The 16898-nt window shown below is 37.7% G+C and overlaps 1 protein-coding gene across 2 annotated transcripts in view; it reads right to left on the reverse strand.

The window, feature by feature from the left end:
- The window catches only part of MICU1 (mitochondrial calcium uptake 1), a 214755-nt gene that overhangs the window by 91602 nt on the left and 106255 nt on the right, over positions 1 to 16898 (reverse strand). For both annotated transcript variants that reach the window (XM_065922545.1, XM_065922544.1), the window contains exon 7: positions 1815 to 1897. In XM_065922545.1, coding sequence (XP_065778617.1) covers positions 1815 to 1897 — 83 coding nt within the window. The remainder of the gene's footprint in view (positions 1 to 1814; positions 1898 to 16898) is intronic.

Genomic DNA, 16898 nt, shown 5'->3' on the forward strand with positions numbered 1-16898 from the left:
GAACTGGACATGGAACAACAGACTGGTTCCAAATAGGAAAAGGAGTACGTCAAGGCTGTATACTGTCACCCTGCTTATTTAACTTATATGCAGAGTATATCATGAGAAACGCTGGGCTGGAAGAAGCACAAGGTGGAATCAAGATTGCCGGGAGAAATATCAATAACCTCAGATATGCAGACGACACCACCATTATGGCAGAAAGTGAAGAGAAACTAAAGAGCCTCTTGATGACAGTGAAAGAGGAGAGTGAAAAATTTGGCTTAAAGCTCAACATTCAGAAAACTAAGAGGCATCTGGTCTCATAACTTCATGGAAAATAGATGGGGAAACAGTGGAAACTGGCTGACTTTATTTTTCTGGGCTCTAAAATCACTGCAGATGGTGACTGCAGACATGAAATTAAAAGATGCTTACTCCTTGGAAGGAAAGTTATGACCAACCTAGATAGCATATTAAAAAGCAGAAATATTACTTTGCCAACAAAGGTCTGTTTAGTCAAGGCTATGGTTTTTCCAGTGGTCATGTATGGATGTGAGAGTTGGACTATAAAGAAAGTTGAGCGCCGAAGAATTGATGCTTTTGAGCTGTGGTGTTGGAGAAGACTCTTGAGAGTCCCTTGGACTGCAAGGAGATCCAACCAGTCCATCCTAAAGGAGATCAGTCCTGCATATTCATTGGAAGTTCTGATGTTGAAGCTGAAACTCCAATACTTTGGCCACCTCATGTGAAGAGTTGACTCACTGGAAAAGACCGTAGTGCTGGGAAGGATTGGGGGCAGGAAGAGAAGGGGACGACAGAGGATGAGATGGCTGGATGGCATCACCAACTCGACGGACATGGGTTTGGGTGGACTCTGGGAGTTGGTGATAGATAGACAGGGAGGCCTAGTGTGCTGCGATTCATGGGGTCGCAGAGTCGGACACGACTGAGCGACTGAACTGAACTGAACTGATACCTGATACTTTCTCCTTTTTGCCCCATTACTCATTTTGAATACAAAAGTATTTTCTTGCACATATATATTTTTTCCTGTTTTGAAAACACTTCTATTAATCATAACAAGTATACCTGGAGAGGTACCATTACCCTCCAAGGACAGAAGTTTGATGGAAATGTAATTTCTTCCGAGAATTCAGAAGAAACTATATGCATTTATGGCCTTCCCTGGTGGCTCTGATGATAAAGAATCTGCCTGCAATGCAGGAGACCCAAGTTCAATCCCTGGGTCAGGAAGATATCGCCTGGAGAAGGGAATGGCTACCCACTCCAGTATTCTTGCCTGGGGAATCCCATGAAAAGAAGAGCCTGGTGGGCTACAGTCCATGGTGTTGCAAAGAATCAGACACAACTGAGCGACTAAGCACAGCACAGTATATACATTTATGGGTAGAACCTGCTACAGGAAAAGGTATGGAATCATCTTTCCTTCCCTCATAGATATCCTTTCAGAACATGTCATACATCCTTGTATTTTGGAATTTACTGGCACGAAGAAGCTATTTAATAAATACTGACTAACATATGATTGAAGAGCCATAACTTAGCCTCTCAACATTAGAGTCTAATTCATGTTGGGGAATTAGAGCAACCTTGATCTGAATCATATGCTGAAATAATTCCTTACATTTAGAGTAAAAACAAACAAAAAACCCTCACCTATTATAAGTGGAGATAATTCTGAAAAATGATACTTTAGGTACTCCAAAAATTGGGTAGCATCAGAATATACTATCAAGGCCAAAGTAAGTCCAAGGCACATGAAAATGTGTTAAACATTAATGTATTTAAAGGAAATTTCCAGGAAAACTTGCCTGTTCAAACTCTTCCATGTCTACTTCTCCATCTCCATTCAAGTCAAACATCTTGAAGGCAATTTCAAAATTTCTCTGGGGAGCTGTAAGTTAGGAAGGACAGGAGGGAAGGAGGGAGGAAAGAGAAAAATATTTAGAAGGTATTGACCAAAAGTAAAAAATCATTGCTTTTTAAGACAAAAGGATGGTTAAACATTAAAATGTAACTTCAAGTCAAAGAATGCTACCACATTTATCTTAACCTTTTAGCAACAGTTCTTAAAGCCAAGAGAATTTTACCATGGTCAGTAAAGACAGTACTTATCTATCTTTGTGTTTCAACACTCTCTTAAATACTTTCTTAGAAACCATCTTCTCTTAATTGAATAACATTAATGTTGTTCTGTTACGTAAATACAGGGTTATTTATCTGGGCATGAAAGTCTATTTGGGGTAAGATATACTGCTGCAAAGTAAGAAGCTGAAACTATCTTTGTCTTGCCTTTTTAAAACAAGCAAGCTTTCTACCTTGTTCTTTCTAGTCTCTCCATTGTAAGTACAATCAGGAGTTCAGTGGATATCACTCTGCCAACAGGTTATTATCGACACTTTATTGATACCATTCTCCTCAGTGTCACTATAGCTCTGTGGTAAGGCAGAAAAGCATACTGCCAGCTACCCAGTCCCCTATTTTAATTGTGTCAGCTTGATACATAAATTACTGAGTAAAGTATACTTAAATGTTTAAAAATCAAAATGAAAAATGCAAAGCTTGAGAAGACGGTGTATTTTTTCCCTTAAGTGAATGGTGAAAGTGTTTCAAGACTTCTTTAATGTCCCCAGATCAATCAAAATAAAATTATTATATTTGTACATTAGGATAAAATATAAATTCAACAGCCCTCCTCTCCTTCCTTACTCTGCTAAATATTCTAGTGAAGAAAACTAGGGACTTCCCTGGTGGTCCAGGGGTTAGGACTTGGCACTGTCACTGCAGGCACCCAGGATCAATCCCCGGTTGGGGGACTAAGATCCCAGAAGCTGTGTGGCATGGCCAAAAAAAAGAAAACTAAGTCACTTACTTCCTTCGGTGCTTCAAATTTATATAGCTATAGAAAATAAAAGTAAAATTTCCTATATATATCCTAATACTGCTGAATTAAATTTTCATTAATATCACTTTTAGTTAAAAAAATTAAAGACAATATGTAGACAAAAAAGTAAACAAGGGTTTAGTATATTATGCATTACTGTACACAGTTCATATTCCTGTCTTGCTCATTAATTTGTCAGTATCAACACTTTCTAAGCTTAATTTCCATTTTCAGCTAGCTAGCCTACTAGGTGGGTCAGCTCCTGGTGTTTAGTTGCCTGGGTGAATCATACTGCCTGTTTCACTTGATAATGGCTTCCAACAGGTTTGCTTTTCTTAGGCCACCAGCATGATTGCTGAGAAGGATGCAGGGCAGGGGCGGGGGGTGGCGATTAGATTTTTGTATATTTATTGTCACTTCTTAAATTATTCCCATTTGTCTGAATGCTATCTTCTACTGAAGAATTACTATGCGCCAAGCACTGAACTGGATAATTTTAAGCTGTTTTCTAATTTTGTACTCTCAATCCTAAAATTATTTCTTTCTTAATTTTTTTTTAAACAGAGTAGGATGTTGGGGTTCCAAGCCACTAAATGACTCACTCAAAATCACAAACTAATAGGCAACAAACAGAACTGGTAAATGACTGAGATCAACAATAACTTCAAAGCCCATAAACTATTCATTATGTTCCACAGCCTCCAATATGAAAATTGTGGTTCTTACAATAATAAACACATACTCTTCATTCTGGTATGCTCTAACTTAGAAACAAAACAACAAAACATGACTCACTGGTTATGTCAGTCTCTGAAATAGCTTAGAGTTTCAAGTTTCATCTAAAGGACATTCCTGATATCAAAGAAACATTGCATTGCAATGCTCAGTAGTTTAAGCTTAGTTGCAATCATAGGCATAGGCAACATCAGATTCTGTAATGGGTTTGTCATGTTTTTTAAAAATTCTGAATATAAATTCTGTTCTTCCCTATTGTCTCACAAACTTAGCTTACTTCACTCACATACATTATTTACCTAATCCTTGTAGATACTTGAAATTTTAACAACTGCAGATAATGTGAGGCTGCTGAAAGTCTTAAGTAGGGGAGTGCCACAATTACACAGGCATTTAAAAAGAACTTCTCTGGCTACAGTATGAAGAATGTACTGGAAAACAAAATTCAGTCTCAGAGAACATCATTAAAGCTCCTGAAACTTGAAAATGTGAATTGAGGTGATGGCAGTGGTCATGGAGAGAAGAAAACAAATTTGAAATAACTTAAGGAGGCAGAAAGTATGTAACTTAATGATTAATTAGCTGTGATGAACTGAGAGTAAAAAAGGCTGACAGCATGACTGGCTTAGGCTACCTGGTAGCTTACATATCATTAACCAAGAGAAAGACAAAGTAAAAGATTTGAGGAAAAAATGATTTCAGACAAGATCTGCTGAATTCAAGGAGTCCACAGCATATTCTGATGAAAATGTTCAGGAGATAGCTGGAAATATGGGTCTAAAGCTTAGAAGCGAGAGCTTAAAGTTAGTAGTCACATTACCATGAATAGATACACACCTATATATGCATGCTCAGTCTTGTCTGACTCTTTGTGATCCTATGGACTGTAGCCCACCAGGCTCCTCCATCCATGGGATTATCCTGGTAAGAATACTGGAGTGGGTTGCCATGCCCTCCTCCAGGGGATCTTCCCGATTGAACACACACCTCCTGCATTGCAGCCAGACTCTATACCATTGCGTCTCCCGGTTAGCTTCAAAGACTTGAAATGAAGATGTCCAAGGAGAACTGAAGATTGAGGAGAAGTGTACAGAAAGGATAGAAAGTAGTTGGAAGCTAATATTTAAGGTGAAAGTAAAAAGAGAGGAAGCAGTGACAAAGTGGTATCACACCACCAAGAGAAATGTGGTTCAAAATGAATAGAAATGGGGAAGATTTGGCCAGAGGCACTCAAAGGGTTGCTATTCATGAATTACAGCAGCATTCTCATTACCTGTCTTCACTGATTACAGAGACAATGCAAAGTTTTTAAATTTTTAGGTTTATCATGATCTTCTATTCTTACTGTCTTACGAGTTCTGTGATGGCATACGCACAGGCATTTAAATGACTGAATGAGTCATTCTGGCAACTCATACTTAATATGGTCTCCTACAACTAAGATTAAATGCACTTTACCAAACAAAGAACATCTTGTACTGCTTGAGGTTTCTTTATCTTTTTAATCCTGGCTTCCTCTCAAACACAGTATTTGCTTTACATGGAACAACTTTATAAGAGTGTTTATTCAAGAATATGCGTTGACACTCTCAGGCTGAGCTCTTGTGCCCTGGTCACTTGATACAGCATGTCAACAGCAGCCGTGCACGTTCTGATCTCATTTAGGCCTTAGCAGTCCATCATGCAAGGTCCCTCTAGTAGTTTTCTCAGGTTATTCAATCTTCATTTGCTGATCATACCAAAGCACTCAAGACAAACAAGTAAAAAACCAGCTTGCCTTAAGTGAAACATGCTACAAAGGAATAAGCTGCTAGGCCATTTTCTTGTACTCTCTTGTCTCCCTTTGAAAGCAGACTTCAGAGTCATTTTTAAATCTAGCTGCTCTGGAAAGCTAAAAGTATCTTGAGTTTACATTAATTCACAACCTATTGCCATAGAAAGGTAGAGAGAGGGGAAGTCTTTTGAAGTTCAGGCTACTTGTACAGTGAACAGTGAAGCTTTGCCCCACCCATCCTTGTGATAATGGTTCAATCTATTTTCTGCACAGCAATATCTAAAACAATCATATGTTGGGACTGATTAAAACTTCTATACAAAGTTCATCACTCTACATTTTTAACCTATAATTCCGTGACAGTTTTTACTACAAGTAAATGTAGATACATTAGATCTTGTTTTAGTGTAGAATAAAACATTTTTATGTTATTATATCATCAACAATAATGACAATAGCAATAACAACTCTAGATTTGTTCAAAGCACAGTAGATTTTTCTACACTGTTTTAGTAATAAGTAAAAAAAACCCATGTTTTTCTGTGTATGTAAGTCAAATAATCAGATAGCAACAACATCAGCTGTCTCAAAATTTTCATAACTGTTTCACTTACTTTTTTTTAATAGAAAATGCAAAAGACTAGGGCTCTAATTCTGACTTTTCCAATCTAATGAGTTATTATGCCTTAAATTCTTTTTTGGTAGTACTGACTGAATGAACAAAAAAAAACTGAATAGGTTAGATTCTAAACAAGTTTCTTATTTTCTGTTAGTTTTGTTCTCCTACCACAAAATTCCCACCTTACTATTCCTATTGTAAAATGATGCATAGGGCAAATAAGGTAATTAATATGCAATATCAGAGAACTCTGAGTGAGGAGAAAAAACTGTATATAGTATGATGAACCTCCATTCAGTGATGAACCTGCCTACTGAATTTGTAAGGATGATCATATAGCTTCTGATTATTTTCAAGGGAAATAATAATGCCTAACCATTGCTGACCATATTAATTGAACTTTTCTTCTCATGCAGAATGGGCTTCCCAGGTGGTTCAGTGATAAAGAATTCCTCTGTCAAAGCAAGGAGACACAGGAGATATGGCTTTGATCCCTGGGTCAAGATATCCCCTGGAGGAGGAAATGGCAACCCACTCCAGTATTCTTGCCAGAGAATCCAATGGACATATGAGCTTAGCGGGCTACTGTCCACAGAATTGCTCTGAGGTGGGTACAACTGAGCCCACACCCACCACCACCTTCTCATGTAGAGCTCAAATCTAACTCTTTGTAGCTCTTACAAATTCTCCTAATTTAATTTTTGAGAGAAATACAAAATGTAACTGCTTCTCACCTTTATGATGTCCCTCCGAATACATAAGAACATAGTGTCATGTCTCTACTAAAAGTTTCTCAGACTCTATGGCTGATTCATATCAATGTATGACAAAACCCACTGAAAAAAATAAAATAAAATAAATTGGAAAAAAAAAAAAGAATAAAATAAATAAATAAATAAATAAAAAGTTTCTCAGAACCTCTTTCCAGAACGTCAAGGTTATTTTGTAATAGCCTTCTCTGGGGTACTTTAGATGACCAATGGCTCCCGTAAATGCAATATTTTAAATGGTTAATTCTGGAATGACTTGTCCTTTCTAATAACAGTAGGACTTCTCTGCAGACTAATATATTAACATTTTTCTTATATGAGGGCATAATGTTTTGCTTTTCCACATTCAGTTCAGTTCAGTTGCTCAGTCGTGTCCGACTCTTTGTGACCCTATGAACGGCAGCATGCCAGGCCTCCTTGTCCATCACCAGCTCCCGGAGTCCACCCAAACCCATGTCCATCGAGTTGGTGATGCCATCCAACCATCTCATCCTCTGTTGTCCCCTTCTCCTCCTGCCCCCAATCCTTCCCAGCATCAGGGTCTTTTCAAATAAGTCAGCTCTTTGAATCAGGTGGCCAAAGTTTTGGAGTTTCAGCTAACATCAGTCCTTCCAATGAACACGCAGGACTGATCTCCTTTAGAATGGACTGGTTGGATCTCCTTGCAGTCCAAGGGACTCTCAAGAGTCTTCTCCAACACCACAGTCCAAAAGAATCAATTCTTTGGCGCTCAGCTTTCTTTATAGTCCAACTCTCACATCCATACATGACCACTGGAAAAACCACAGCCTTGACTAGACAGACCTTTGTTGGCAAAGTAATGTTTCTGCTTCTTAATATGCTGCCTAGGTTGGTCATAACTTTCCTTCCAAGGAGTAAGCATCTTTTAATTTCATGGCTGAAATCACCATCTGCAGTGAGTTTGGAGCCCAGAAAAATAAAGTCAGCCACTGTTTCCCCATCTATTTGCCATGAAGTGATGGGACCGGATGCCATGATCTTAGTTTTCTGAATGTTGAGCTTTAGCTAATTTTTTCACTCTGCTCTTTCACTTCCATCAAGAGGCTCTTTAGTTCTTCTTCACTTTCTGCCATAAGGGTGGTGTCATCTGCATATCTGAGGTTATTGATATTTCTCCCGGCAATCTTGATTCCACCTTGTGCTTCTTCCAGCCAGCATTTCGCATGATGTACTCTGCATGTAAGTTAAATAAGCAGGGTGACAATATATAGCCTTGACATACTCCTTTTCCTATTTGGAACCAGTCTGTTGTTCATGTCCAGTTCTAACTGCTGCTCCCTGACCTGCATAGAGGTTTCTCAAGAGACAGGTCAGGTGGTCTGGTATTCCCATCTCTCTCAGAATTTTCCACAGTTTATTGTGATCCACACAGTCAAAGGATTTGGCATAGTCAATAAAACAGAAATAGATATTGTTCTGGAACTCTCTTGCTTTTTCGATGATCCAGCGGATGTTGGCAATTTGATCTCTGGTTCCTCTGCCTTTTATAAAACCAGCTTGAACATCTGGAAGTTCACGGTTCACGTATTGCTGAAGCCTGGCTTGGAGAATTTTAAGCATTACTTTACTAGTGTGTGAGATGAGTGCAATTGTGCAGTAGTTTGAGTATTCTTTTGCATTGCCTTTCTTTGGGATTGGAATGAAAACTAACCTTTTCCAGTCCTGTGGTCACTGCTGAGTTTTCCAAATTTGCTGGCATATTGAGTGCAGCACTTTCACAGCATCATCTTTTAGGATTTGAAATATCTCAAGTGGTAATCCATCACCTCTACTATCTTTGTTCGTAGTGATGCTTCCTAAGGCCCACTTGACTTCACATTGCAGGATGTCTGGCTTTAGGTGAGTGATCACATCATCGGGATTATCTGGGTAATGAAGATTTTTTTTTTGTACAGTTCTTCTGTGTATTCTTGCCACCTCTTCTTAATATCTTCTGCTTCTGTTAGGTCCATACCATTTCTGTCCTTTATTGAGCCCATCTTTGCATGCAATGTTCCCTTGGTATCTCTAACTTTCTTGAAGAGATTCCTAGTCTTTCCCATTCTATTGTTTTCCTCTATTTCTTTGCATTGATTGCTGAGGAAGTCTTCCCTATCTCTCCTTGCTATTCTTTGGAACTCTGCATGCAAATGGGTATATCTTTCCTTTTCTCCTTTACTTTTCACTTCCCTTCTTTTCACAGCTATTTGTAAGGCCTCCTCAGACAGCCATTTTGCTTTTTTGCATTTCTTTTCCTTGGGGATGGTCTTGATTCCTGTCTCCTGTACAATGTCACGAACCTCCATCCATAGTTCATCAGGCACTCTGTCTATCAGATCTAGTCCCTTGAATCTATTTCTCACTTCCACTGTATAGTCATAAGGGATTTGATTAGGCTAGAGCAAAGCAGCAGAAAAACCTGCAAGATTAGATTTCAAAAAAGTTGCCCTCTCTCAATTCTCCTTAATTCTTCAAGGTATGATGTATAGCTATAGTCTGGAAGAATCATTCTGCCTTTTTTTTTTAAACTCAGAATGGAAGCATTGTAGTTGTATTATAGTATTTCCCTGGGATAATTTAGCTTCCAAAGGATGCTACATAAAGTGAAAATATCCTAAGAATTAAAAAAAAAACATACTTAAGCAAGAGCAGATCAATTTTTGTTTTCAATGACATACTTGGTTTCTAAGTCTGATCTGATTTCTGTTCGTAACTATTTTACAGGTACTCTTTGATAATCTATTAACCTTTGCAGCATTTTCTAATATTAGGTTTCATGTTACATGCCAGGCTAACACTATAGCTAGTAAACAGACTGCAAATATTTGAAAAACAAAAGACTTAAAGAATCATAGAAGATAAGGACAAAGTTAAGAAATATTTCTTATTATAAAGCTACACATTTTATATTTTATTTTTATATATAGTTAACTTTGTATAGAGGCGTATTTATGTGAGGGGCTTCCCAGGTGGTGCTAGTAGTAAAGAATCCACCTGCCAATGCAGAAGACACAAAAGACACTGCTGCTGCTAAGTCGCTTCAGTCATGTCCGACTCTGTGCGACCCCATAGATGGCAGCCCCCCAGGCTCCCCCATCCCTGGGATTCTCCAGGCAAGAACACTGGAGTGGGTTGCCATTTCCTTCTCCAATGCATGAAAGTGAAAGTGAAGTCGCTCAGTTGTGTCCGACTCTTCGTGACCCCATGGACTGCAGCCTACCAGGCTCCTCCATCCATGGGATTTGCCAGGCAAGAGGACTGGAGTGGGGTGCCACTGCCTTCTCTGACAAGAGACACAGGCAGGTTCAATCTCTGGGTTGAGAAGATCCCCTGGAGCGGGAAATAGCAACCCATTCTAGTATTCTTGCCTTGAAAATTTCATGGACAGAGAAACCTGGCAAGCCACAGCCCATGGCGCTGCCAAGAATCAGACATGACTAAGAGACTGAGCACCCCACATTTACGTGAAGCGAGGTGTGTGTGTGGGCACACTCAGTCCTGCCCAACTCTGCAACCCCACACACTGTAGCCCACCAGGCTCCTCTGTCCATGGGATTTTCCAGGCAAGAATACTGGAGTGGGTTGCCATTTCCTGCTCCAGGGTATTTTCCCAACCTAGAGATGGAACCCAAGTCTCTTGTGTCTCCTGCACTGGCAGGGGGATTCTTTACCACTGCTCTACCTGGGAAGCAAGACACAGCATGAACAGTATCAGTGGCTCAAAAACTTAACAATTACACACTTTCTGCTTCAACTCAGAAGTCCGATAGACAGGCCTGCCCTCATCTTTGTCTTGTAGAATAATCTAATGGCTAAAATACCCACTATTAAGTGTGCCATCCATCTGAAGTCACTGGAGATGATGAAAATAACTATAATATTTTGCTCTGGAATCAAAATGATTATTCTTAAAATGCAAGATGTGAAACAGCAAATGAAAAGATCCACATCTACTACAATTGGTTACAGAAGACACTGTAGTGTGAAATAAAGTTAAAATCGAGACTTTCTCTGTTGGTTGTATTAGAGTTACAATTTAAAACACTGTAATAACTTTCAGACTACATTAACAAATTTTAGTTAATAACCATTTAGTGACTGAATAGGCTCAAACAAGGGTAAGTTAATTAGACCGTTTCCTGAATATGTTTTCTGTTGTTGTGTAGCTGTGTGTTCCCATTAAGTTGAAATACAGGGGAATCAAACTATATAATATAAAACAATGAACATTTTACCACTTAAAATATCTAGTTTCTCTGATGAGCAATTTGAAACGATAAGATGGTATGACATTTTTATTGGTAACTTCTGGTGTTCAATATCAAGAAAATTTCCTTAGTGGAGGAAAAAAAGACAGTAAGGTGATCTGAAATAGCCAAAGTTAATGGTATTCTAGTGTTTCTTCTTAGGTTTGCTCTTTTAACATGGTGGAGGGGAAACACTCTATGATTGAAGTGACAAATGCCAAGGGTAAAGAAAAAGAGGCCCCAGTTATCCAGGAGGAAAAAAAGTTATAAAGAAAAAAGTATTGATTTGTATCATAATTCTCCACAACACTTGGATACTGCAGAGTGAGTACTATAGAATCTTGAGGGAAAGTAATCTTAAGGGTTACATACAAGTCAACTCATCATTTATCTACATTAGCAATAGAGGATAGTCTCAGACATTCAAGAACTAAGAAACTGCATAATCCACAAAACTTTCCTAACAAAATTCCACAAAAACACAGTAACAAATTCATAAGCAGGGACTGGTAAACTATGAGTGCTGGCTGTTTGTCTGTGTGCTGTTCATGGCTGCTTATAGCTGAGTAGCTGTGACACAGACCTTATGGCCAGCAAGCTTAAAATATTTACCTTGCCCTTTAAGAAAAAGTTTCCCAACCCTTGGTTGAGGAAATTCTTTAGCCAATGATGAAAAAAAAATCAATCAAAACAAAGTCTGGGAAGATGAGATCAATTAAGAAGTGAGCAGTAAGTTAAGTGAGCAATAAAATCAGTAGAAGTTAAGCTTAAATAATGGCTATTAATAAAACAATCATGGCATGTGGCATTTATTAAATGCTTATTATGTATCAGGCACTTAATGTAAATTATTTAATCCTCCCAATCATTCTGTGACACTGTACTAATATACCCATCCCCTGTTAAAAAAGAGGGAACTGAGGTATTGGGTGTCCAGAATCAAAGAGCCGAGATTCAAATCTACACATTCTACTAGAGTATGCACCACTCTTAGTCATTATACAAAAGTGGTTATAAAAATGATAAAGTATAAGATAGTCCTTGAAAGAGAAAATATACAAATGTAAAATTATTTTTAAAAAATGACTTTGAATAAAAAATACCAGATTAAAGCTGTAAAAACAGAGTGTAGAGGAGAAAGTGAAAGGAAGATAAATTTCTTGATTTCCAATAGAAGACATTAAAAGAAATAGATGATTCTGTCCTATACAAAAAGCCACGTCACCCTTGAACTCCCACAGATGCGTACACACATCCTGATCCAGGGATCAAACCTGGGTCTCCTGCACTGCAGGCATATTCTTTAATGTCTGAGCCACCAGGGAAGCCCAGATAAATCATGTCTTCTCCGAACCCCCATAAATACATATAGACATACACATTTAAATTAATTCAAAGGTTACCACAAATAGGAGAGCATTCAAATTATTTGGGAGAAAAACTCTCAATGAACAAAGCAAAAGTTTGAAAGAAAAAAATGGAATAAAGCAGAGAAAAAAGATATAAGGTGACAGAAGAACAAATGAATCATAACAAAGTTAAATGAACTAAACTGCTCTATTAGAAGACACAGAGCATGTCAGACTGCATTTGTTATTTATAAGAAATATATTGAAAACAAAATATTACAAAAAGTAAAGAATAAGAGGAAATACAGGAAACAAAACAGAAAGAAAGCAGAGGTGGTATTATTAATATGAGTCAGAAATGAACCAAGAGAGAAGGACTAAGAAGGATTAAGAACAAACACCATTTCCATATTACTCATAATTACCATCTATAAAGAACATCTATTATATATCTTTATGTACAGGATAATATCACATAAAAATATATAACAAAATATTAGGTATAAAGAAGAAATTACTGTAATATCCTAAGTCTATGATATATTTTACAGAAAAATTAATGAGGTCATGGAGACTTTATATAATACAAACCACAAATTCAACTTGATAAATATATATTGTCAATGTTAGTTTGTTAGTCACTCAGTCGTGTCCAACTCCTTGCAACCCTATAGACTGTAGCCCACCAGGCTCCTCTGTCCATGGAATTCTCTAGGCAAGAATACTGGAAAAAAAAAAAAAAAGAATACTGGAAAAGGTTGCCATTTCCTTTACCCGGGGATCTTTCCAAAATGGCAACCCAGTCCAGTACTCTTGCCTGAAAAATCCCATGAATGGAGGAGTGTGGTAGGTTACAGTCCATGGGGTCACCAAGAGTTGGACAGGACTGAGCGACTTCATTTTCTTTTCTTTTCCAACCCAGGGAATGAACCTGGGTCTCCTGCATTGCAGGTGGATTCTTTAATATCTGAGCCACAGAGTCTGCATGTATTTTTTAAATCTTCAAAGGAAATTTAGAAAGACATTAATATACAAACAGACATACACACATAACACACATAAACACAAGTAAAATAAGAAATGGCAAATGCAGAATTTTTACAACTATAATAAAATAAAACTATGTCATAGGAATAAAGCCACTGATCATCAGGCTAAGATGCTGAAAAAGCACTTGACAAAATTTTAAGCTTTCCTAATAAACTTTTTTTCCCCTGAGAAACAGAGATAGAAGGAACTTATTCAATATGGTAAAGTTTATCTGACAGGAAGATTCACAATATACTTAACTGAAAAATGCCAAAAACATTTATTTTAATATAATAAAGTGGGGATGCTCACTATTAGTGACAATATTTTGAAAGTTTTAGCCAAAGCAAATATATAATGAAATAAACCACATATGCTAGAAAAAAAAAAAGAGATCATTATTTGAAAAGAAAAGGTGGCAAGAAAACACAGAAGAACTATACAAAAAAGATCCTCATGACCCAGATAACCATGATGGTGTGAACACTCACATAGAACCAGACAACCTGGAATGCAAAGTCAACTGGGCCTTAGGAAGCATCACTACAAACAAAGCTAGTGGAGGTGATGGAATTTCAGTTGAGCTATTTCAAATCCTAAAAGATGATGCTGTGAAAGTGCTGCACTCAATATGCCGGCAAATCTGGAAAACTCAGCAGTGGCCACAGGACTGGAAAAGTTCAGTTTTCATTCTAATACCAAAAAGGAGCAATGCCAAAAAATGTTCAAACTATTGCCCAAATGCACTCATCTCACACACTAGCAACGTAATGCTCAAAATTCCCTAAATCAGGCTTCAACAGTACATGAAGCAAGAAGTTCCAGATGTTCAAGCTGGATTTAGAAAAGGCAAAGGAACCAGATATAAAACTGCCAACATCCACTGGATCATCAAAAAAGCAAGAGTGTGCCAGGAAAACATCTACTTCTGCTTTATTGATTATGCCAAAGCCTTTTGACTGTGTGGATGATAACAAACTGTGGAAAATTCTTCAAGAGATCGGAATACCAGACCACCTTACCTGCCTTCTGAGAAATCTGTATGCAGGTCAAGAAGCAACATGTAGAACCGGACACGGAACAGACTGGTTCCAAATTGGGAAAGGAGTACATCAAGGCTGTATATTGTCACCCTGCTTATTTAACTTATAGACAGAGTACATCATGCAAAATGCTGAGGTGGATGAAGCACAAGGTGGAATCAAGACTGCCGGGAGAAATGCCAACAACCTCAGATATGCAGATGACACCACCCTTATGACAGAAAGTGAAGAGGAACTAAGAGTCTCTTGATGAAAGTGAAAGAGGAGGGTGAAAAAGTTGGCTTAAAACTCATCATTTAAAAAACAAAGATCATAGCACCTGGTCCCATCACTTCACGGCAAATAGATGGGGAAAGAAAGGAAACAGTGAGACTTCAATTTTTGGGCTCCAAAATCACTGCAGATTGGGCTCCAAAATCACTGTGACTGTAGCCATGAAATTAAAAGATGCTTGCTCCTTGGAAGAAAAGCTATGACCAATGTAGACACCATATTAAAAAGCAGAGACATCACTTTGGCAACAAAGGTCCATTTAGTCAAAGCTATGGTTTTTCTAGTGGTCATGTACGGATGTGAAAGTTGAACCATTAAGAAAGCTGAGTAATGAAGAATTGAACTGTGGTGTTGGAGAAGACTCTTGAGAGTCCCTTGGACTGCAAGGAGATCCAACCAGTCAATCCTAATGAAATCAGTCCTAAATACTCATTGGAAGGAATGATGCTGAAACTGAAGCTCCAATATTTTGGCCACCTGATGTGCAGAACTGACTCATTGGAAACAACCCTGATGCTGGGAAAGATTGAAGGAGGGAGGAGAAGGGGACAACAGAGGATGAGATAGTTGGATAGCATCACCAACTCGATGGATATGAGTTTGAGCAAGCTCAGGGAGTTGGTGATGGACAGAGAAGCCTGGCATGCTGCATTCCACGGGTCACAAAGAGTTGGACATGACTGAGTGACTGAACTGAACTTTTGGTTTCATTTTTGACTCATTGGTTGGTTCAGGATTGTGCTGTTTAATTTCCATATATTTGTGAATTCCTCAAATTTCTTCTTGTTATTGATTTCTGATTTCTTACTATTGAGGCCAGAAAGGTTACTTGATACAATTTCAGTCTTTTGAAATTTGCTGACACTTGTTTTGGGACCTAACATATCATCTATACTGGAGAATGTCCATGTGCACTTGAGATGAATGCATATTGTACTTTTGGATGGAATGTTTGTAAATGTCTGTTAGGCCCATTTGGTTTCAAGAACAGTTCAATGTTTCCCTATCGATTTTCTGTCTGGATGATCTATCCACTATTGAACGTTATATACTGAAGCTCCCTACTATTATTGTACTGTTGTTGATTACTCCCTTCAGATCTGTTTGTATTTGCTTAGTATACTTAGGTACTCTTGCATATTTAAATTGTCATATGCTCTTAATGTATTAAACCCTTTATCATTATAGAATGACCTTCTTTATCTTTTACTACAGATTTTGACTTCAAGTCTATTTTGTCCAGGTACAGCTATTCCCGCCCTCTTTTGGTTTTCATTTGCATGGAGTATCTTTTTGCATCTCTGCACTTTGAGCCTAGGTATTCCTTTTAGCTGAAGTATTTTGCAAGAAGCATAGAACTGGGTCTTATGTTTTTTTCACCCATTCAGCAACTCTGCACCTTTTAATTAGAGAATTTAATCCATTTATTGGTAAGGATTTAGTATTCCTAGCTTGTTAAATTTTTTTCTTTTTGGTTCCCTTGTTCTTTCTCTCCCTCTCATATTCTTTTGTGAATTTATGACTTTCTGTAGTGAAATACTTTGATTCCCTTCTTTTTATCTTGTGTGTATCTACTAGAGGTTTTTATTTTGTGGTTACCATGAGGTTTGCTCAAAATATCTCATAGCTATAAAAGTCTATTTTAAGCTGATAATTTTGATTACATACAAAAATTCTACTCTTTGTCAACATTTTGTTGACTTCACAATACATGTACAATGTATATTAACAAATTATTGTAGCTATAGCTAATTTGAACACTTTGTCCCTTAACATCTATATTAGAGTTAAGTGGTTAACATGTCACCATATTGCAGTATTAGAGTATTCTGAATCTGACTATCTATGTAACTTCACTGGTGTTTGTGTATTTTCATATGTTTTATGTTACTAATATCCTTTTACCTTGACGAACTCCCTTCAGCATTTCCTGTAAGGCAGATCTAGTGATAATGAAGTGCCTCAGCTTTTATTAGGGAAAGTATTTATCTTGCATTCATTTTTGAAGAACAAATTTGTTAGGTAAAGTATTTTTGCTTGGCAGATTTCTTCTTTCAGCACTTTGAATATAACAATCTGTTCTCTCCTGACCTGCAAGGTTTCTGTTGAGAATTCAGCAGATAGCTTTATTGGGGTTCACTTGTATGAGAGCTTTTTTTCTCCTGCTGCTTT

This window comes from Muntiacus reevesi, chromosome 2, assembly GCF_963930625.1.
Source record: "Muntiacus reevesi chromosome 2, mMunRee1.1, whole genome shotgun sequence".
Taxonomy (NCBI): Eukaryota; Metazoa; Chordata; class Mammalia; order Artiodactyla; family Cervidae; genus Muntiacus; species Muntiacus reevesi.